The 21,953-nt window shown below is 53.5% G+C and overlaps 1 protein-coding gene across 1 annotated transcript in view; it reads left to right on the top strand.

The window, feature by feature from the left end:
• The window catches only part of Bin3 (bridging integrator 3), a 40,157-nt gene extending 18,688 nt beyond the window's left edge, over positions 1 to 21,469 (top strand). Inside the window, exons 2-9 of the mRNA XM_059273381.1 lie at positions 1,448 to 1,496; positions 7,478 to 7,518; positions 7,878 to 7,939; positions 12,722 to 12,858; positions 13,362 to 13,402; positions 18,406 to 18,547; positions 18,684 to 18,818; positions 21,045 to 21,469. Of these exons, the coding sequence (XP_059129364.1) occupies positions 1,448 to 1,496; positions 7,478 to 7,518; positions 7,878 to 7,939; positions 12,722 to 12,858; positions 13,362 to 13,402; positions 18,406 to 18,547; positions 18,684 to 18,818; positions 21,045 to 21,191 (754 nt within the window). The 3' untranslated portion in view covers positions 21,192 to 21,469. The remainder of the gene's footprint in view (positions 1 to 1,447; positions 1,497 to 7,477; positions 7,519 to 7,877; positions 7,940 to 12,721; positions 12,859 to 13,361; positions 13,403 to 18,405; positions 18,548 to 18,683; positions 18,819 to 21,044) is intronic.
• The last annotated feature ends 484 nt before the right edge of the window (positions 21,470 to 21,953 follow it).

Here is a 21,953-nt window from a genome sequence, read left to right as displayed (position 1 = left end):
CCTCCAGAGTGTTGCTGGGATACTTGTTCATCAGCCGTCAACTCCAGTTCCCAATCTTAGGGAAAGTGATGGGGCTGGGAGAGAGAACCCAGCTCCTCCCCACACCCAGCTTTTTCCCCTTTAGGTCTGAGAAAGTAAACAACAGTCCTCCCTCCCCCACCCCCCTTTCAGTCCCACAGCAAGCCTTTTCCTATCTGATGATGATGACACAGCCCAAGACACTTCGTTTTCAGCCAGACCCCAAAGGGTTAACTCTCCCAAATTATGGGGCTGGGTTAACAATAAACAGGATGTCCTTCAGAAATTAAATTTAAACCACCATGACTCAGGCCAGCCCATCCCCTCAACCAGATCGCTGTCTGGGGGTTATTATCGGTGGTTAATTATACCGTTGGGGTTAGCAGCAGTGTTGGTCAACTTGGGCCAGGTGGAGGCGGGCGCGGGAGAATGACTAAAAGGAAGGATGGGGATGGAGCCTAAGGGTTGGTCAGAACAGCATTGGCACCATCGGCCCAGAAGCCAAGAGGAGCGTAATGAGAGGCTGTTTGGGGGGCTTCTAACCAGAGCTGGTCCCTAAGTCACTTCCGACCTAGGGACAGGACAGGTAGGCGAGACACATTACCATTTCTTTCACCGCGGGGACGAACCTTGTCGACATTCTCGGCAGGCCACCAACATAAACTAACAGCGTTCCTAACCTGGAAGAGATCTCTCAATTGCCTGTGTCAATCCGCTCACTCCTGAGAGCAAGGAGGGGCCCCAGGGCAGCCGCTAGAGGCATAGAGCAGCCTACTGGAGTAGATGGAAGCTGGGCTGCTGCTCCACTCCTGAGCCCCAGCCCTGTGATCTCCCTTATGTTAGGTCCAGCCTCTTCCAAATTAACATGGGAACCTGGTAAGCAAGCTTCTTAGCAAGTTCAAGGCAGGCTTGGGCAGATTCTTTACCAAGTCTGCCACATTTCATCCTGTCTGTTTTTTAGCCACTTATAAATACCCCTTGATTTATCCTCTTTCCTTAGCATCCCCAGAAACCCTACAAGATACATTGTAGCCCCTGTGGGGACAATGAATTTGCCGTACAGACGATGAGAGATGTTTGTGGGCCTTTTTTAAGGACAGATTTTCAAGAATGATCGCTGTTATACGGAGCCATGTTTCTCAATTAGTTCCTCAAAGCAAGATTTGCAGAGCCTCAGGATGTCTCCCTTCCCCCACTTTTCCAGTGTGTTTTTAAGTGACAGACTGCTAATGGGAATGACCAAGAGCTGGCATGGAGCATGATCTGTCCCAGAACCAAACTGGGTGCTGTTGCCTCACATGCCCCCTGAGGACGGTTGGGGGGGAGGGACCAATTGTTCATCCCCTCCGTGCATCACCTCTATGCACCCCTCCTGCCGTCCAGCCTCCCCCATGTCTCACAGCATCCCTCTTGTCTCTCCCTCTTACAGGATCCCATTTAAGATCGGGCAGCCCAAGAAACAGATTGTCCCCAAAACAGTGAGTAACACAGTTCTTATGCCCTGGGATTCAATTGTGCCTCACATCACCTCTGCATGGAACCTCAGCCTTCTGGGTATTTTCTCTCTCAGGACTGGAGATTGTGAACTGGGGCTTCGGGCATACTAGACAAGTGCTCTGTCAGTGAGCTAATTCCCAGGCCAGAACCTGAGCATTGACATTGCACATTTGGGAGCTGGAAGGTCAACACCCTGGGTCTTGTTCCCAGTCATATGGTTCGAGAACCAGGGTCCTGTTGGTTGCTTCCTCAACTTTGGACAGGTGTAGATGCTTTACCTCTGAGCGATCCTATTCCTGGGAGAACTCTGGAGCACACACCACTCCCTGAATATACATACCATGATAGTGCCCAAAGCCTTTCTTTCTAGCCACCTCAACTACATAAAAGGCCAGGCAGCTTCTCCAGTTGGCGCACATCTTTTTGTTTGCGCAGATTGGTGTATCTGCCATGATCCAGTCACTCTGTGCAATGGTAGCACCTACCCACCTTTGATGTTTATCCCTGTTTTCTGTCTAAAATGGGAGGGGAAGAGCCACAGATCCTGGAACATTAGAGGCCCATGGACCTCATCTGGCCCACTGTCTGCTTTTCCATAGAGTGGTGGAGATGTTGTAGATCTGAAAATCCCCTCCTGGAGAGCTGCAGTTAGCATTTGGGTCTGTGGCTCTGGTCACTCTTCATCTATGCTCTGTGCCGCTCCTGCAGTGCAGCCCCCCCCGTCCGTCCCGAGTAACCTCTGCAGCCGCTCACACACAAGTGAGGCCCCGGGGTCTTTTGTTTCTGTTTTTCTTTTTCTTTTTAAGATTTATTTTATATGCATTGGAGTTTTGCCTGCATGTATGTCTATGTGAGGGTGCCAGGTCCCCTAGAACTAGAGTTACAGACAGTCATGAGCTGCCATGTTGGTGCTGGGGTATGAACCTGGGTCCTCTGGAAGAGCAGCTGGTGCTCTTGACCCCTGAGCCATCTCTCCAGCCCCCAAGGCCTTGGTTTTTAACATGAGGAAAAGCATACTCTGTCCTGACAGCTCAAGGTCCAGGGCTGTCTCTACAGTGGAGGCCCCTGTGCCCGTCCTCTGAGCTCCGGCTGTCCTCTCTGTCTCCTTCTCTCCTTGGCTCCACTGCAGAGCTAGAGAAAAAGAGCCCGCTTCGGTTTGCCAGGAAGTCCAGCTCATCTAACCAATGCCTCTACCTTCAGGAAGTCCAAAGCTAGGTCACAGGAAAGGAGCTGGGCTCAACTTAAAAGAGTCGCCCTCTGCCTCATGCAAAGGCCGGTTGTAACAGACTCAGTGTCGCCTCCCTGACTGACCATCTGTGGAGCCTCTCAGCTAAGACCCAGAAAGTCTGGGTGTGCGAATGCTGGGCTCCAAGAAGTGGAGGGTGTGCCTATGAGCCTCCAGAGAGTAATCCCAGCAGACCCAAAAGAGAAGTGGTTTTGAAAAGGGTCTTTTTTTTCTTCCAACTTTGTTCACCACCGCAAACAAGAAAACAAAAATCCCTCCCTCCACCGAGACTTTCATCCTTCCTCGATGGAGCTTTGATCTCCACAGAGCAAGAGGGGCCACAGTGCGCTTCCCAGCTCCTTGCCAGAGAATGTTGGTGGAAAAGTCTTGGTTCCTGGGGGGAGGGGGCTAAAAGGGAGGAATTGTTTATTTTGGCTTATGGTTCCAGGGATGTCAATCCATCGTGGTAGGGGATCCTAGATCCTTTACTTTGAGGAATAGCAAAGATTCCCAGGGAAGAACAGGACCCTCCCCCACCCCATAGCTTCCCATGACCCTTCCCTATGCTGTCTATGTCCTTGCTGGGGACTTGTCATTTTTTAGTCTGTGCTGTCCCCTCCCCCAAATTGAGCAAGTGTCCAGTAGTTGTTAAGGAGCTAGGTTAGAGACTGACTTCCTGGATTCCTGCCTAGCTCTGCCTCTGTGTTATCTGTGACTTTTGGCACATGCCTTAGCCTCTTCGAGCCTTAGCTTTCTCGTGTACAAGGTAAGGGTAACCCCAGTACCTTTGCCACGTAGGAAGAGTCCCACACAAGCCAATGCATATAAGGCACTTAGTCCAGTGTCTGGACTGTAAGGAGCCCCCCTAACAGCTGGTCTGGCTTCCTCCAAAGCCATCAAGGACTCGGCCTGTCCCAGCAGCTCCACTCCGCGGTACAGTGAAGTTGTGGGCTAGGCCTTTGATCTTTCACCAACAATGAAAGCCGAGGGATGGCTTAGAATGGAGTTTTCATCTGCTCAGCCTATTCCCCTCAGCTCCCAGGTGCTTCAGCATAGGTAGCAAGACCCTGCCCTTTCTGGATGGGTTCTTGCTCACCTCTCTACCCCTAGCACAGGCCTGGGCTGTGCAGATGTCTCCAAATCTCTGGCAGCTGTCCCTGGACGCTGGTGACGCACTATGGATAGGAACAGATGTGGCTGCCCAGGTTATTGGAAGTCATGGCACCCTGTTATCATGTTATCTTCAGGGAGTTTCGGGAGGTTTTTGGCTCAGAGTACCCAGCTCCCAGCCACAAAGAAAACATTGTCTTTGCTCTCACTCCCTGCCTGTGTTCAGGTTCCCAACCTGAGGCTGTGGCAGAAATGGCGTGTTCTTTGCAGGGGGTGACCATTGACACTGTGACAAGGCCCACAGCTCCTACCTCCTGATCCAACTCCTGTTAGTCCCCTCTGGAGCCTCAGAGTGTCTTAGCATGGAGAAAGAACACAAACCCAGAAACACACACACACACACATCACATACAGACACACGCACATACACACCACACACATACATATACACTCACAGCACACATACATACTCACCACAGACACTACACATACATACACACACACCACATACATATACATCACATACATACCACCACACATACTATACACACACACACACACACACACACACACACACACACACACACACACACCCTCTCTCATGGAGGACAAGGGAGCTCTTGGAGACACTGTTTCCCATGCCCTCCAAGCAAGGGTTCCCTAGGTCTTGTGCACATAGGAAGACACAAGCCAAGGTTCCTAGCCAGGGAGGTGCATTGCAAAACCGGGGCAGAGACAAGTAGCCACACTGAGCCTCTCCAGTGGGGGAAGATTCCAGACTTCAGCCTCTCTAATCCCCGCTAGCCCCGGAGCGTACTGAGGGAGGATGCTGTCCACCCGTAACATCCTCGTGTGGCTCTCAGAATGCTTTCTCTGCCTCACTTTGACCTGACACGCCTTAGCCTTGGCATCCAGAGCCCCAGCCCTGCCTGCGGCCTCCTTTTCCCCTTGACCAGGAATTCGAGTTTGGAAGGAGCTCAGCTGGTTCCCTCACTTAGCAAATGCCGAGCTCTTGCTGGGCAGGCTAGCCTAGGCATTGCCCTTGCACCCTGGACCCGGGAGAATGTAGGGAGCATCATCTGGGGCTTGGTTCTCCCTAGGCTACCCTTCAGCAGCCCGACCCAGCCCGATCCCCTGACAATCCATGCACATGTGTTTACACTTGCGTTGTTGACTGGCCTCCAGTTGCCTTTTGGCAAAGGTACCAAGCATTCAAAAATGTTCAGATCTTTTCCACTTGGCTCTTCCCCTTAGAAGGCACGCACCTCGGAATGTAACTCCAGTGTGTCCCTCTATTCTGTCAGCTGTAATCTGAGGGCCTTGAATTCTGGTCCTACCCCAAGTGGTTCTGTCTTCTGGGGAGAAAGATGAGGGACCCATGAGCTGCACCATGGCTCCTGGAATCAGGAGAGGTGGTGTTTCCATGTTCCTGTGAGGTGGCCTTGAGTGGCACCAAGCAGAAAGAGCATGTGGCCACCCTGACAAGCTTCTGTTCCCAGACTGTGAGCTTCTGCTCCCCCTGAACAATCCCACCTGGCTGGGAGCTTGAAGGCCCCTTTGTACAAGTCCAAGCAGTCCCCAGCCAGGCCGACCAGGTGCTCTCTGACATCCCACACACATCAGCACGCTCAGGCATTGCAAAAGAGAAGAAGGCTGGGAGCCAAAGGCAGCCACACAGGGGCGCAGCCCCCACCACCCCAGAAGAGCAAGGGCCTAGCTCTGTCTCCAGGAGAGTTTGGTTCTGGCCAAGAAACACTTAGTTTTCATTTTGTCCTTTTGGAAGTAAATGCTAATATGAAGAAAAATACGACACTCAGCAGCCACGTCCTCTGGGCTATGAAGGCCACAGCTATGTGGTACTGCCTAGCATGAGGTTCCATACTTACCCACATCAGGGCTTACTGGCTGCCATTTCTCAAGTCCTTTTGGCTGCTGCTCGGGGCATCCCGGTCTGCATCTCCAGGCTGCTGTGGCCCTCCCATGCCCAGCGAACGAGAAAAGAACATGGATGTGCATTCTGTAGTCACCACTGTGGGCTGGGCACCTAGCCATGTATTACCTTCCCCCGAGCAAGTGAGACAGCGAGGCCAGAGCAGTGACAAGTGCTCAAATGACCAATGAGCAATAAGCACGCAGCTCAAAGATACCAGACTATCGACTTCCAAGTCCATCTCTCAGCTGCCTCTGTTCACTCTCTCCACTGACTTCCTGCACCACATGCTGGGGAGACAGGTAACTAGGCTAGGTCACCCTTCGATCTCATGACATGGCGTTGTCATCTACAAAGTTCACTTTCAAAAACCACATAAAGTGCAGGCCAGCACGGTGGCTCCGTAGGTAAAAGCGCTTGCTCTGTAGGCTTGACAGCCTCTTATCACCAGAACCCACGGGGCAAAGAGAACCAGTTCCTAAAAGTTGTCCTCTGACCTCCGTGGGTACACTATGCCTGTGCTCACATATACGTCATAAACACAATTATAATGAATTGGGGAGGGCGTTTGTTTGTTTGAGACTGGGTTTCTCTGTGTAACAGCCCTAGCTGTCCTGGAACTTGCTTTGTAGACCAAGCTGACCTCGAACTCACAGAGATCTGCCTGCCTCTGCCTCTATGGTGGTGGGATGAAAGGCATGCGCCACCACTGCCTGGCTAATTTTTTTTTAAAGATTTATTTATTTATTATGTACACAGAAGAGGGCACCAGATCTCATTATAGATGGTTGTGAGCCACCATGTGGGTGCTGGGAATTGAACTCAGGACCTCTGGAAGGGCAATCAGTGCTCTTAACCTCTGAGCTATCTCTCCAGCCTCTCCCCTTTTTTTTTTTTTCAAGAGCAGCCAGTGCTCTTTTTTTTTTTTTCCAGAGCTGAGGACCGAACCCAGGGCCTTGCGCTTGCTAGGCAAGTGCTCTACCACTGAGCTAAATCCCCAACTGGCTAAATTTTTTTAATTACAAAAATATTCATAGCTTCATAAGCTTACAGTTTTGTGCCAGGCTACATTCTTGGCTAGCCTTGCATGTGGGCCACAGGTTGGACACCCCCAGAAATGCACACCTTGAAGGCTCAGGTGCAGGGCCCCTTCATTCTAAAACAGGCTCCCACCTGATGTCCCACACAAGATCTTTTTCGATGTACCTGAGACCCAACAGCAGATTGGTAGGGTCTATGAGAAAGCTGTGGCTGAGAAGGGAAGTCACTTGCTCAGTCCTCACAGTTAACACATGACGGAACCCTGCTGCTCCAGACTCGCCTCTTCCTTGGTGCCCTGCTGACTCCTAGGTGGGGTCTTGTCTTGTCAATCACCTTGACTGCCATCCGAGTTGGGACGAGGAAAGGGCACTAGCAGTACCTCACTCTGGGGTGACAGAGCTAAGGCACAATCCGCTGAGACTTGCCAGCTTGCCTGGTTGGCCCCTCTGGGAGGAGAGGCCTTCTCCCTAAGTCAAACACTTCATTAGTTTGGGAACACAGGGACACTGTTGCTAATGATCCGCTGGAGCGTGTAGGGACTGGACAGTGCTGTTGCTGCAGGCTGCGGGGGAGGGCGTGGAGCGAGTTTCAGTGAGCGGGGAGGGTTTTTCCATCATGCTGTCATTGCCCACTGATTGAGCTCTCTCCCCTTCCAGGTGGAGAGAGACTTTGAACGGGAGTATGGAAAACTGCAGCAGTGAGTGTAACCCCAGGAGGGTGAGATGGGAGATTGCTGGGGCACACGCTTCTTCTTGCCAGGTCTACCTGCCCCGCCCCCTCCTGGCCAGGTCAGGCTCAGCCACGGAGCCTCTGCAGCCTTTGTCCGTTTACAGCTGGGAACCCAAGACAGCTCTAGCAGGAGACTGGCTCTGGGAAGGTCATTAGGGCACAGGCTCTGGGTGATGGGCCTCACGCAGAGCCTCGGGCGGGCGGCATGGTCATCTGTGACAGATACCGCACGGAGAGTGGCTTCCCTCCCTGCTAGGCTCACCTGAGGCAGAGAAGTGAGGCCCTAGTGCAGAGAGGCCAGGTGCCCACGCGCTCCTTGCCTTTCAGGCTGGAGGAGCAAACCAAGCGCCTGCAGAAGGACATGAAGAAAAGCACGGATGCCGACCTGGGTAAGTGGCCCCGCCCCGTGTGTGTCGAGGCAGGTGCAGCCGAGGATGCCCTGTTTCCTCAGACCCTCAGGGCTAACTCACCAGTCACTGTGCTCAGAAGACACCACACACTGAACCTAAGAAGAGGCCGGAGAGAGGTCATTCTCTCTGATGAGGTCGCCACTTCCCACGGGGTCCTGCCACTCCTGCTTGGTTGGGCATGGGAACAGATGCTCCAGGGTCCTGTTAGGATGGTATTACAGCCAGCAGAAGCTGCTATGGCAAGTCCCTTCCCTGCCTCGGTGTCAGGGACGGAGAGAAAAGGCAGCATGACCTTCCTGGCAGAAGTCGGCAGCGTGGCTCTCCCATGGCAACAGCAGCCGAAAGAGCTGAGCCGCAGAGTCGGCAAGGAGAGCCAGACAAACTTCAGTATGTCCATTCTGTCACCACAGAGGGCACAGAAAGGCCTCTGGTGAGGGCCAGCAGGGGCCAGCAGTCAGGACTAGGGAGGCCTCTTGGCTGAAGAGACTTGTTCAGGAAGAACTAGGCGCAGGGGCCCAGGGGCCCAGTGACTGAGGCAGCTTCCGTCAGGGAGCATCAAGAGACTCTGTCACTGAGTGACAGAGAACATTCCCCTTACTGTCCTCACCAAGCACAGGCCTAACAGTCCCTAACCCAACACTGCCCCCAACCTCACTGTGCCTTGTCTGGGAAGTCCCCTCATTGCTGGTCGTCAGCCCCGTGGCTTGTGGTGATGGTGAAGTTGTGTGTTTGGTGCAAAGCTCTGAGAGCAGCATCATCACCAGCATGCTGCTTCTGTTAAGAGCAACGGTACCACCAACAACAGCAACAGCAGAAGTAGCCGCAGCAAGGCTCCTGCCAAGTGGACCTTGACAGCTTCTCCAGATTCCCAGGAGAGGGATGTCTGCATGTCACTTTATAATAGGGACTTCAGAGAGACAGGTGTGACCAGGGCAACCCACCATCTCCCACTTGACAAATCCCGGTTGAGAACCAACTTGTTCCAGGCACACATCTCAATGCTAGAGGTTCAACGGTGAGCTTCCGTCCTAGGAGAGAAGGCATGCAGGAAGTCAGTCACTGTGTATTATAGCACCATGCAATGACCAGTGCAAGGAAGGACCGTGAAGGGACGAGGGGTAACAGTGCTGCTTTGGGTGGGATGAGCAGGGAAGCCTTTCTCAGAAGGTGCCCCTGTACCTGAAAGGATGAGGGAGTACTCTATGTAGATGTGCCTGGGAGAACATGGCAGCAAACACCCTGAGGTGGAGCTGGCCCTTCCCCAGTGGTTGTGCTCACTGACCCAAAGGCAGAAGTAGAATTAAGGATCTGACTTGTTTGTTCAGCCACATGACATAATGGTGTCTTGTGGTAGTCGCCGAGTGCTTGAACAGCCTCAAGAAGTCTACCTACTGCACATCCTTACGACTGGCAGAGCGTGTGAAATGTCCGTCTTTTTTTGTTGTTTTGTTTTGTTTTTCGAGACAGGGTTTCTCTGTGTAGCTTTGGTGCCTTTCCTGGAACTTGCTCTGTAGACCAGGCTGGCCTCAAACTGACAGAAATCTGCCTGCCTCTGCCTCCCTAGTATTGGGATTAAAGGCATGTGTCACCACTGCCCAACTAAATGTCTGTCTTTAAAAGGAGGAAATCATTTTGTCTAGAGGCAGAAGTTTTTTTGTTTTTAAACCTCTTATTCTTTTATTTTTAAGTGTGTGTGATGGTGGGGGGCGGTATGTATGTGAGTGTGTATGCACATGAGTTGCAGGTACCTGTGGAGGCCAGAAGAGGGCATTATATTTCCTGGAGCTGGAGTTACAGGCAATTGTAAGCCCCTTTGTGGGTGCTGGGATCTGTACTCAGGTCCTCTGGAAGAGCAACAAGTACTCTTAGCCACTGAGCATCTCTCCAGCCCACCTGCCTGTGTCAGGCTTATTTTTCTGACTGTTCTAAGCTAGGAAGCAGCGAGGGACGGGGTAGGGTGGAGGATGGGAGGGGGTACTTCACTGCAGTAACCAGACCTGTCTCAGTTTCTGACTGGCTGCCCCAATAGTAGAATCTAGATTCGGGTAGCACAGTGGTATCCAGATGTCACCTAAAAGGTCATAGGGTGGTGGTCAGCTCAGAGTGGGTTGGGAGCCTACTGTGGTCCCACTTGTCATGCAGTGGAAAAGCAAACTTTTGATAGGCCCACAGACTTGGGGTTGCCCCATTTTGCCAGGTACTAGGCCTCAGCTGGTTACTTACACCATCTTTATTCCTTCAGTAGACACTTTGAACAGCTTCAGGTCAGAGAGAGAAATGTCTTCCTGGGGAGCAGCTGTGACTGCCAAGGGCCTTGCAGGGCTGCCCTCCCATGCTCAGAAGGCCAGCCTTCTTGGTCTGTGCCCCAAAGCTTCCCTGCCAACCCCAAGGATATGGGCTGGTCTGAACATGACTCCCACCTCACTTTCTGGACCCCCCCCCCCCCCGTCTCCAGCATAGGCCTGTCCTGAGCCAGGGGTCGGGTTTGGGAGCTGGTCTGTTAGATGTATTTGGGGTCTGACTTAGGTGGAGGGCTTTGCATCACTTCCCACTGCCTTCCAGCAAGGGAGTCGCTGGTACCTGCTTCCCAGACAGCTGAGTATCAGAGTAGAAATGAGGACAGGGTTTGTTTTCCTAGTGAGGCATGACAAGCAAGTAGACACGGTCTGCATTCAGGGTCTGTCACATGGGTGACAGCAGTGTCACCGTGGGCTGGTGATGGCACAGGATGCCAGGCCTGACCTTAGCATTCTGAAGTCCAAACAAGGCCTGGAAATGTGTCTCCAATAAATTGTGACTCTGGTACAGTGGGACTAGGAACGTACTTAGAGGCACTGACCCAACAGTTGAGGAAAATGAACTATATGGCTTTTGTGACCTCAGATTCTCCCAAGTTCCAAGACAGGCTCTAAAATCCTCGCTGATGCTCTGGAAAGAGGATCTTCCGTTTAGAAAAATTATATGACTTCCAGAGTTTTCAGAATGATCAGTTTCTGAGGACTTTGGGGGGCTTCATCTGGAAGCTGTTGGGACCTCAGAAACACAAGGGAAGGTCTTAAGATTTTTCCCTAAGATTCAAAGACTGCCAATCTCGGGGCTAGGCCATATGGGCCATGGACCCACCACCGCCCAGTCTGCAGGAGAGAAAGACTGTTACCTGGAGCAGGGACCAAGAATGGGTGTATGGGATTAGATTTCAGACCTAGCTGTGCCCAGGGCAGTGGCCAAGCAAATACAACATGTTGGCTTCGTGTGGTTTCAGCAGGCAGAGGTCTGGGAATGTGTAAGGAATGAGAGAGTGTAAGGAGAGGAAAAGGTAGGTGGAAGAGAGCCTCCACTATCCTGTGACTGGTGTTGAGATTTTTATTTTTCATCGAATACTGGGGAGAAAATAAGAGAAGACATTTTCAGAAATGTTTGCAGTTCTGTGCAGATCTTTACTATCTTCTGACTGTGCTGTTTGTGATCACTTCATAAATGTTTCTTCTTCCTCCATGGCTTCAACATTTCTGGCAAGTTTACCTTTCGTCTTGTTGGTGACTAACCCCTACCGGCTTCCATGGCAGTCTGGGCAGCCCAGCAGGCACAGCCTCTTATGGAAGGACCTGGGTGTGACAGGGACCTCTGGCAGGGCCTGAGCTTCTCCTCTCCCACATTAGAGTGTCAAGGCCCTCCTGGGGACCCGCCACTGGGCATGCGCTGTCTGTTCACTGCTGGGATGGCAAAGAAGGTCCCACTTGTAATCAGCTGGGAGATGGTTCCCCCTCCATCCATTCTAAGACCCCCCCTTCAATTTAATGTCCTCGAGACCGCAGTTCTCTAGCACTTGCTAATATGGTGATTTGGCGATTGGTATCTTCTTTTTTTCTTTCTTAAGGCACCCGTGTGCCTTAAAATCAATAGCATCTCAAGTGCTGTGGCACTAAAGTGATAATAAACAAAACAAACTCCAGCCAAGTGTGGTAGTGCATGCCTGGAATCCCACCACTTAGGAGGCTGAGGCAGAGATCACTGCAGATTGGAGGCCCAGCTGGGCTGCAGTGAGGCCAGCCTAGACTACAGCACACTGCGCAGTTTAAAAGCACAGAAACAAGACTCTTGTCTTCTGTCGCTCCTCGGCCTTGTGACCAAGATCACATGCAGAATTTGTCTTCTGCTCTGATACTCAGCCAGCTAAGTTCAGAAACAGGTGTGGACAGTGTTGAGCCGGCCTGGTCCTTCTCTAGGCCCTCGACCTACCCCTCTACAAGTTCATGTGCAAATAAGGGAAAGCTAAAAGCACGCCCAAGATCAAGAGCCTCAAGGCTGGCAGTGGGTCTCCATTCTCCTCGGTGCTGCCTGTGACTTCTGGACAGCCCACAGCACCTCAGGTGTTCACCCTCTGCCCAGGCCTGATGAGTGGACTAGCCCTGTGTACAGTAGAGTAGGGAGAGGCCCACCTACAATACAGGTTCTTGTAGTCTGGGATTATTGAGTTAGCATCTTTGGAGCAGAAATGTGTTATACAGCTTCCCACCCACCTGGTCCTGGAACAGCCTAGGAGTTTTTGCTATCCAGTGATACAGTGTTTCATGGCTAGGAGTTGTGGGAAACACCAAGGAACTTGTCACATGGCTTTCTGGAGCCTCAGTGTTCTGGTAGCCATGGCCTAGGCAGAGGTGATCAGGTCAGACCCCTAGGCCATAGGAGGTCAAGGAACTCTAAGGAGACCTTGAAACCTGGCCCTCTGGGAACTCACAGAGCTTTTTACCTCTGTAACAGCCATGTCTAAATCTGCTGTGAAGATATCCCTGGACCTACTCTCCAACCCGCTGTGTGAGCAGGACCAGGACTTTCTGAACATGGTGACAGCCCTAGACACAGCTATGAAGCGGATGGATGCCTTCAACCAGGAGAAGGTGACCAGGTCTTGTTGCCCGTGCCCAGTGCTCAGCCCTTCCCCTTGGGTCCGCCTCGATGCAGTGCCCGTAGGTCACAAGCAATGCTGGGGTTTCAGCCGCGGAAGGTCTGATATCCCCAGGCCAGCTCTTCCCAAACCAGGCTGGTCAGTTGCCCATGTCTCCGTGAGGCATGTCACTGAGGGGCCACAGTGAAGCCAGGAGGTGCTCTGTAGGGCAGCTCTGCCCACCCAGCCCTCCACACTGAGCGAAACCATCACAAACCTGTGCCAGTGGCACTGACAGGAAGAGCCTGACCTGAGACCAGACTCAGCCCTCGATGGTTTCCTGGTTGGCCTCTCCACCTGCTCTGGCTGTAGAATACAGATACTATATTGCCTATCCCACCCCGATCCCCCTTGCCCAGCTCTCAGGATTCTGACTTGTGAGAAACCTAGAGCCTCCTCTTTTAAGAAGAGTCTAGATATCACAGTTCGGATGCCATTTGATTCTTCTTTTGACAGGTGAACCAGATCCAAAAGACAGTGATTGAACCCCTGAAAAAGTAAGTAAGGTTATCCAAGGAAATGGGCCTCAGGGCACTTGTGGGAAAAGCAGATCAGCTAGCCCCTTGAGGAACCAAGAAGCATGTCTAGCAGCATGTCCCCAGCTTCCGATGACAAGAAACAACAGGGACACCAGCCGTACATCGTGTCCCATGGTTGAGGCTCCTGGTTGCTCCAGAGCGCCAGTGCCGCCTAGTCGGTCTGTAGGGGAAGGGCGCTGCTAATGTCCATGGTGCCAGACACTGCCCCGGTGGTCTTAGGCCCCTTCCCCTTTGCCTCTGGTTGGGCCCCGTGAGGCCCAATGCTGGCTGATTCCAGCTAGCAGAGAGCCTGGCCAGCACTCAGCAGACATGAGCAAGGCCTTTCATCTCACAGCCGGCCTGGGATGCAGCTGCCTGCAGCACTCTGCTTTGGAAACGTGGGGGTGGCCGCACATGGGGAAGGGCGCAGCAGCAGCCACCGCATCCTGCTTGGGAAGGTCCCCTCACTTGTGACCTGCGAGAGCAGGGAGTTCTGTGAGAGTCCGTCTTTGGTCCTGCAGGCCCTGGTCAAGGATCAGACAGGCTTGTCCTGTGGGTCCCCAGGGGAGGAGGCTGGCCCAAGCCTTGCCTTGAAGCTCCTGAGTGCTTCCTCTCTCCCAGCCTCTCCCAGCCTGCTCTGACCCAGAAAGGCTCCCGCTCTGCGCCAGCAGCTGCACTTTATTACCTCTTCTGTGGTGGTCCCTGGCAGCTGCCTTGCCAGGGCTGGGCAGTGAGCCTCCGCTTCATTATCATTAGGCCAGGATCAAGCTGGAGGGAGATGAAGAGCAGGTTTTGATCCTGCAGTCTTGGGGTGTCGGGGAGTGCTGTTGTTCCTCCCCTGTTCGGGCCGGGGGTGGGGTCAGGAAGAGCCCTCCTAACCTTGTCAGTGCCCTAAGGCCAAGCCTGGCCCATGCCCACCACCCCAGCCTCATCAGCTTGGGCTCTCGAACCCCTGCTTCATGATCAGAGCTCATCCCCAAACCACAGGACCTGCATGGGGACCTGAGTGCAGAAGGAGCTGTTCATTTGGTCTGCTCTCCAAGACAGGTTCAGAACTGGGTGGAAGGCTCTCAGAGACGAGCCTCTGTGCACAGAGAAGTCTGCTGTGCCAGAGATGCAGGGGGCCAGCCACAGGCACCCAGAGTTGGCAGAGTTTGGCAGGAGTGCCAGCTCAGAGAACTAGGGGGCTGACTACCTTCTCGATTTCACAACCAACGAGGCGGCATTGAAATCGGATCCCTGGCTTCTGCAGCCAAGTAGAGAGAAACCCCGGCTGCTTCCCACCATGCTAGCAGCCCACCACCTGCCAGGAAGGTGGGGGCGTGGCAGAGGGGGCGGCCACCATCTCCGCCATGGATCCGCTGACCTCTGTGTGAGCCTCAGGCCTGGCTGGCTTGTGCCAGAATACAATCCCCCATGACCACATAAACCACCACTGCCTGCTCCCTCCTCCCGCCTTGCTGCCTTGTGCCAGAAGAGAAGCTCCCAGGGACCCCATCACCGGAAACAGGAAACTGCAGCTTTCCTGTCCTCTAATGAAGATCATGGCCACCCTGTCGCCCCCAGTATCCCCCACAAAGGGGGCTTGGTCTCTAATCCCCCAGTCCCTGGGTTGTTCACATGTCGGATGGGGATGCTTTTAATTTCCCTTTCCTGGTGGGCGGAAGATCCCGGCTGTGTGGGCACAGATGAGGAATGGCAGGCATCCCCACCAGGCCGGCTGCTCCCAACCCACCTCCCAGCCGGCCTCTTTCCCTCCCCACTCTCTCCTCACCCCACGCTTTACCTCCCTGGGGAGCAAGCCTGGTGTTGAACCCTATGCCAGGCAAGAAATGGGTACCTCCTAGGTCGAGCTCCCCGGAGCCCTGGTGTAGACCTAGGCCCACCCCCCATCTTTGAAGATCAATGTGCTTCAGTCTTAGGCACTTACAGACTGAGGACTCAGGCAACGGAGCCCAGGCGTGTGTACTGCCATGCTGAGCAGGGACAGTGTCCCAGCCACTCCCGTAGCCTAAGTCTGTCTAGTCCCTCAGCATGGTAGAGTTGGTACCTAGAAGCAGGGTTAGTGTGCTTGAGGATGTATGATTTGAGCAAGGCCAGGAAACAATACGGCCTGTCTCTTACCACTAATTTGTCAAGGGGCAGCTGAGACCAGCAGAGGATCTGGCTTCTCTACCGTGTGTCTTTGGAACAGGCCAGTAGAAATGGAAGCTTTGTGCCTTGAGGCGAGCTGGGCCCATGCCTCATCCTTGCCAAGAGGTCAGCAGGAACCCTATTAGGTCCGTTAGCATATCTGGGAAAGGTCCCGCCACAGGGACCTCACTTCTGCACCAGCCACCTGAGTTAGTCCACATCTGGAGTGGATCCTGCTATCAGGTAACTGGCAACATCTGTCCAAGGCTGGAAAGTAGAAAATACACAATGGAGGCTTGGTGGGACAGTGAGCAGGAATTCTGCCCTCCATCACCTTAGGACGGGCACTCTTCCTATGAGTGACATTAGTAGCCCCCTCAGATGAAAAGAACATGACACCTGTCCCTTGTCTCAGGGCCTACCGGGCCTAGGCCCAGAGCTACCCAGATTTCCCTTTGTGAGTGACTCATCTCCAGTAGTCTAAGCTACTAACCAAGCTCAGGTCTCGATCAGATCTTCGTTTGATTGATGAGTACTGCTGGAGGAGACAGATCTGAGGGAGACATGGGAGTCCCCCAAGAGTCAGGAGTCTCCAGCAGGGCAGCAGGACCAGTTGCGGCTGCAGACGGTGGGGGTCTTGATTCCTGCAGGCTCCTAAGCAGGAATCCGCGCTTTTAAGTAGTGAATGGTGTGTAGAGACCACATGCCCCAAGGCTGTAACCCCTAGTCTGTGGTGGCCGTGGTCTCCCAGCTCTGCACTTTGACCTGTGCTTGCATTGTGGGTCCTTCATGAGCTGGCCAGGTCATGAAGTGTTAGTATTAATATTCCTGGTAGGTGTGACTTGGTCTTGAAGATGACAACCATGGAAAAGGACTGGGACCATGGGCTAATGTCCAGGTTGTGCTGAGACTAGCATTGCACCAAGGTCATTTCACACCTGCAGGATGCCCTTCACACATTGCTTTGTTTCTTGTGATGCCCACCCCACCCCTACCCCTGTCTCCCCTGTCCCCAGAGGTGAGTTCCAATGAGCAAAGAGATTGTGTGGCCTGGGCAGGAAAGGACTCCACCTCTGCCTCTTGCCGACATGTCTCTCATTCTTGGCCCTGGGGCCACCCAAGCAGCAGGCTGCTTCTGACAACAGGATCAAGCTTCTGGGATAGCGGGAAGGGCAGGGTGGTAGGTTCTCAGGCCCGAGGCACCTGTTCCCTTGAGCCACACACTGCTCAGCTGCCCAGGAAGGGGGGGGCTCCAGAGCAGGCCAGGCACAGCTGCCTCAAAGACACAGGCCATGTGACCGGCTCCTGCCAGTGGGACCTGGTGGTGCCCCCTCCCCACATCCATTTTGCACAGAGCCGCATGGGTTCACACCTTCCCGTCAAGTCTTGGTTTGATTACTCTACAGAAGGTCCTGTGGCTGAGGCTTCAGAGAAATTCTGATAGCCTTGAACCATGAGCATTTTCAGGAAAGTGATGCGCCTGCTTAGAAGGTTAAGTTGTAGGAACTGGTTTTAGTGACCTTTGAGACGAAGCCCTTTGTTACACCGGGATCTGCTCCCTGAGCCTGTTGCCTGTTTGGGTACCCTGATGCCTGGCTGGGTTTACATTCTGTTCTCTAGCAGGAGTATGTTTTACTCTCATCTGTGTGTCCCTGACTTGTGTGAAGCTTTTAAGTACCGAATTCATAATCATGTCCTGTAAGGAGCAGAGGTTGGGAATGGTGCTTCCTGTGGTGTCAGAGCCCACCCTAAGCATTCAGATGTTCTCTCAGCACTGATGTATGTGAAAGGCTGGCCTCAGCCACTGACTGGGGTCCCACTGAGAAGATCCCATCCCCCTGACTTCTGTTTGCCTGCTTTGTTGCCCTCTCTGGCTCTTCCTGGATTAGCTGACTCTTCTGGTCCCAGGTCACCAACAGTGACTCTCCACCTGAGTGACCAGAGGTATTGAGTCCGTATCGTACCAGGCTGTCAGAGCTCCTGGCTGGCACAGTGGGCACCTCATGGTGTGGTAGGAAAGCCTTGCACAGCACCAAGGTCAGCTACAGCCCCTCAAGGCTTTGCATACCCCATTTTCTCACTTCCAGAAGAGCTGCTTACAGAGTTGCCTCGCCTCCATCCTTTGTCTGTGTCAAGAAGAATGTTTACTGTTGTCCGGGCCCCCGAAAAGTGGCTCTCCCCTCGGATCATCTAAGATACAGTGGCCCTCCATGGGGAAAAGGTGGCCCTGATGATGATAGTTACACTCAAATGCAGCCCTCTGAATGGCCAGTCCTCTCTCCGAGTGTCATGCTCCTTTTTAGTCATGTTGGGTAGGAGGGGCTAGGGCTGTCTCCTAAAGTGTGGTTTTTCCCTTTGTTCTTTTAGTGGGAAAACCACAGCGTTTGTGTTTCTCCGCAGTGTGAAGGGACCCTTAGCCAGACTCTTACTTCTTTTTTTCTCACCTGTCAATGGCACTGTGGTGTGGTAGGATAGGTGCTGGTAAACTTGGACACTCCGGGTCCTTTCTGGACCCTTACTACCTGATTGTGGCCTTGGCCTTCCCTTTTTGTTTGTTTTGGTTTGTTTTGTAGTATATTCACGAGTATCCCAGCCCTGCCGTTCTCTGCGATGGGGCTCAGGGTGTGTAGGGAGACAGCCACAAGACAAAGAGCTGTCTTCACAAACCACCGTTGGGGTCATTGCTGCCTGCTGCTCCCCATAACATCCTACAAGCACAAGTCCCAAAGCTGCAGAGCCCTGTGGCTCTGGCACATAGTAGGTGTGTCCTACGTGTTTCTGAGTAAGTGGTGACTGTCAGATACACCTCCACATGACAAGCCTGTTTCTAACCAGGCTGTGCCCAACAGGTTTGGCAGCGTGTTCCCGAGCCTCAACATGGCGGTGAAGCGGCGGGAGCAGGCCTTGCAAGACTACCGGAGGCTGCAGGCCAAGATGGAGAAGTATGAGGAAAAGGAGAAGACTGGCCCGGTGCTGGCCAAGCTCCACCAGGTACCGAGGGAGAAGGCAGGAGGGGGCAACAGAACAACCATTGCCACGAGGGCCTCGCTTGGGGACCAGCAGACCCAGGACACTAGCTGTCCCCACACCCTGCCCTCTTCAGTGACACCAGGGTCTTGTTCTCCAGGCCCGAGAAGAGCTGCGGCCTGTACGGGAAGACTTTGAAGCCAAGAACAAACAGCTCCTGGATGAGATGCCGCGATTCTATGGCAGCCGACTTGACTACTTCCAGCCCAGCTTTGAGTCCCTGATCCGGGCACAGGTGAGGCGAGACTCTTCCCTTGGGAAATGATCTTTGTAGGAACCTAGTACCCATTAGATGTAGCTATGCTCTGCACAGACAGCAGCACCTCCCTGCCCCAGGCACTATGGGAATTCATGTCAGCCCTGGTGCCCAGCACTGATATTGTGCTGGAATTACTCTTGGGCATCCTGCATTGCCAAATCCACTTAATCCCAGCCCTATGATGGACAAGGTTCCTTCTTGTTTAACCCTTTCTCTACCCCTTGAGTTCTTCCTACATTCAAGCAGCAAGACCCCAGGCTGCATCTTTAGCCCCCTTTAACTGGCCAGGCCTTTTGCAGAAGTGGTTGAGAGGCCAGTAGAGTGAATGCCTGAGGACCCAACAGGAGACTTCTATTAGCAGGAGACCGCAGGAACCCTGACTGAGCTTCCTAGGGAGGGGTCCTGGACCAGCTCTGAGATTCTGGCCACTGGGTATAATGCTCCCCCTAGTGGAAAGACAGTGCAGTGCAGGCTGGTATGGGAGGGGCCGCCAGAGAGTGGGACGCAGCCCAGTGTCTCCGGCCACTGGGGTGGAGGGCCCAAATGGGATGCCATGCCGCTCCCGCCCTCCCCTCCCCATTCATCTTCAGATTTTAGCTAGGATTGTTCTTCCCACCGGCATGGTGGGAGAGGCAGTGGTACCAGCCAGGAGCAGCTCTTCTCCACATGGACTCCCCGCAACTGATCACAGGTGTTGGCTCAGGACGCCAACACTAACTGGTCCCCAAGCTAAAGGTTTCCTGTCCCCAAGCTCTGCCTGCCCTGCTTGTCTTGCCTGGGCCTCTGGTGCCCTCCAGTGGACATCATCATTTCCTTGTTGCTCCCTTAGTCACAAATGCCCTGAGTAAAGCCTGATTCCCGCTTCCCATCCTTCGCTTTTGGGTGACACCCAAAGCCATGGGCTAAAATGCTTGACATCAAGAAGCCCAAGCAAGGTTTGTCCTGGAGCCTAGACTTGCTAGTGACCCATGTTTTCAGTCTGGTGCTCTCTAGGGAGTGAGACCGAGACAGCAAAGGGACTATTGTCCCTGCAGACGAGGGCCACCTTCCAGCTGCCGCACCCTTTGTTTGGATGAAGAGTGGATTTAAAGGGGAGGTGTTGGCCTGCCCCCTTTTGCCATGACACCTACCTCTGCTTCCAGTGACCTGTGTCCACCATCCCCACCCCAGATCCTTAGAGGACGCTGCAGGGTACCCAGGCAATGGGGTGCCCTGTAACCAAGCAGCAGGGTAGCCGGGGTTGTTTACTGCCTCTCCTGTGCCAGCATCCTCCTCACCCGGCTGCTGCTGCTGCTATTAGTCACTAGAGAATGAGCATCCCAGTGACTCACCAGGCAGCGTGGCCCAGGCAAGGAACTGGGGCCCCCAGCTGCGGTTTCTGGGGAGACTTCCTAGGACACCACTCCCACCCTCTGGACACCATCCTCCAGTTTCTCAAAGGGAGGAGGATCCCGGAGACGGTCTCAAAGTTGAGGTGCTTGAAGAGCAGAACGTGGGACACTTTGATGAGTGTGCGCTATCATGTCAGGGAGTGGAAACTGAGGCAGAAATGGCCTCTGACCTCTGTAGAAGTCATCATCTACCATCTGGAGAAACTCCTCCACACTTGGACCTGTCATTCACACGCCCTCACTGGTGCTTTTCATCTAGGCAGCTTAACCTGGATGCGATCAGGAGCAAAAGTGGGGAGGGGTGGAGTCTGGGAAGCTGTCACCTCCCTTGACTTCTAGAACCAGCTCTCAAGGCTTGGGGAGCCAGTGTCTGCCATGTTCTATTCCATGACCAAAACCCCTGGCTCCTCCTAGCTTAGGAAAGGCAGTAAACCCAGGCCTGCCCTCAGCCACCTTCAGATGCAGTCCCCTTTCCATACTAGCTGTTTTGGGGAGCCAGGAGTTTAAAGGGCCATGCTTCCTTCACAACCCCATTCCCCAAGGAACTACTGACTCTCTACTATAAACCTTTCTCCGCAGTAGACGTTCCCAAAAGCCTCAGCTGTGGTTCACCCATCCCTAGGCTGATGGGTGATAGAGCGAGATCTGGGAGGTAGTGATAGAGCAAGAGCGAGCCCCCGACCCACTTCAGCAAGAAGCAAGCGATAGACCCAGACCCCGGCCCTGCTTGAACTCCTGGCTGCTTCACTGAGTGGGTGGCTGTGTAGAGCCGAAGTCCAGTTCCTACCCACAACTCTTGCCTCTTCCCCAGGTTGTGTACTACTCAGAAATGCATAAGATCTTCGGAGACCTCACCCAGCAGCTTGACCAGCCAGGCCACTCAGACGAGCAGCGGGAGCGGGAAAACGAGGCCAAACTTAGTGAGCTCCGAGCCCTCTCCATCGTGGCTGATGACTGAGCCCCAGTCCCTCAGGAGTCCTTAGACTCCTTGGGACACAGATGACATCTCTATAGTCTTCGCTCTTAGCAGGCATGGATTCATGGACCTCCCAATGGTCTGCCAGTTGGAGACAGGTGGCCACTATTCTACCTTGCCAGTCCTCCGACTTAAATGTCTCCATTTCCTTGAGCCTGATATTGGGAGCCTCACAGGCTGCTGTTACCCCCTGCCCAATGCTGATAAGCAATGTAGAAAAAACCCAGGGGCCTGTTTACTTCCAGAACCGTCCAGAATGTGCTATATGCTATACTGTCTGGCCAGCAGGAGCTTCGGCCTTTAGAAGGGTCTGGGCTTCCTGTGGAACTTGGGGGCCTTAGCTCTGACTACCTCCAGAGGACCTACTCTAGGGAATCCACCATCCCCTCCCCTCGTGACGCTTCAGCCTATTGGGTGAGAGGCAGGGCCCCGGGGAGCAGAACTCTGGTCCCTCTGCTGCAGTGGGCCCCTCATGACAACATAACCCAAGCTGGTCCCCTGCAGGTCAAGCTAGGGACAAGGCCTGGGTGTTCACCTTTCCCTGGTACACGGACTTTGTTTCTAGCTGTCTACTATACAGAATGTCACACGTTGGTCCACAGGCCTCAAAGCAAGGCTATGTCTCACCTGTGTTGTTGGAATTTTATTTTCAAGTAAAGTTTCCAGTAAAACATTAGTGTGCTGTAACTGATACCATGGGGGAGTTGCCACAGCTTTGCCAGAGCCCTGCCAACTTGGCAGAGG

The sequence above is a fragment of the Peromyscus eremicus genome, chromosome 9 (genome assembly GCF_949786415.1).
Source record: "Peromyscus eremicus chromosome 9, PerEre_H2_v1, whole genome shotgun sequence".
In the NCBI taxonomy this organism is placed as follows: Eukaryota; Metazoa; Chordata; class Mammalia; order Rodentia; family Cricetidae; genus Peromyscus; species Peromyscus eremicus.
Note: the sequence above shows the minus strand (reverse complement) of the source record. Positions and strands in the feature narration are given on the sequence as shown.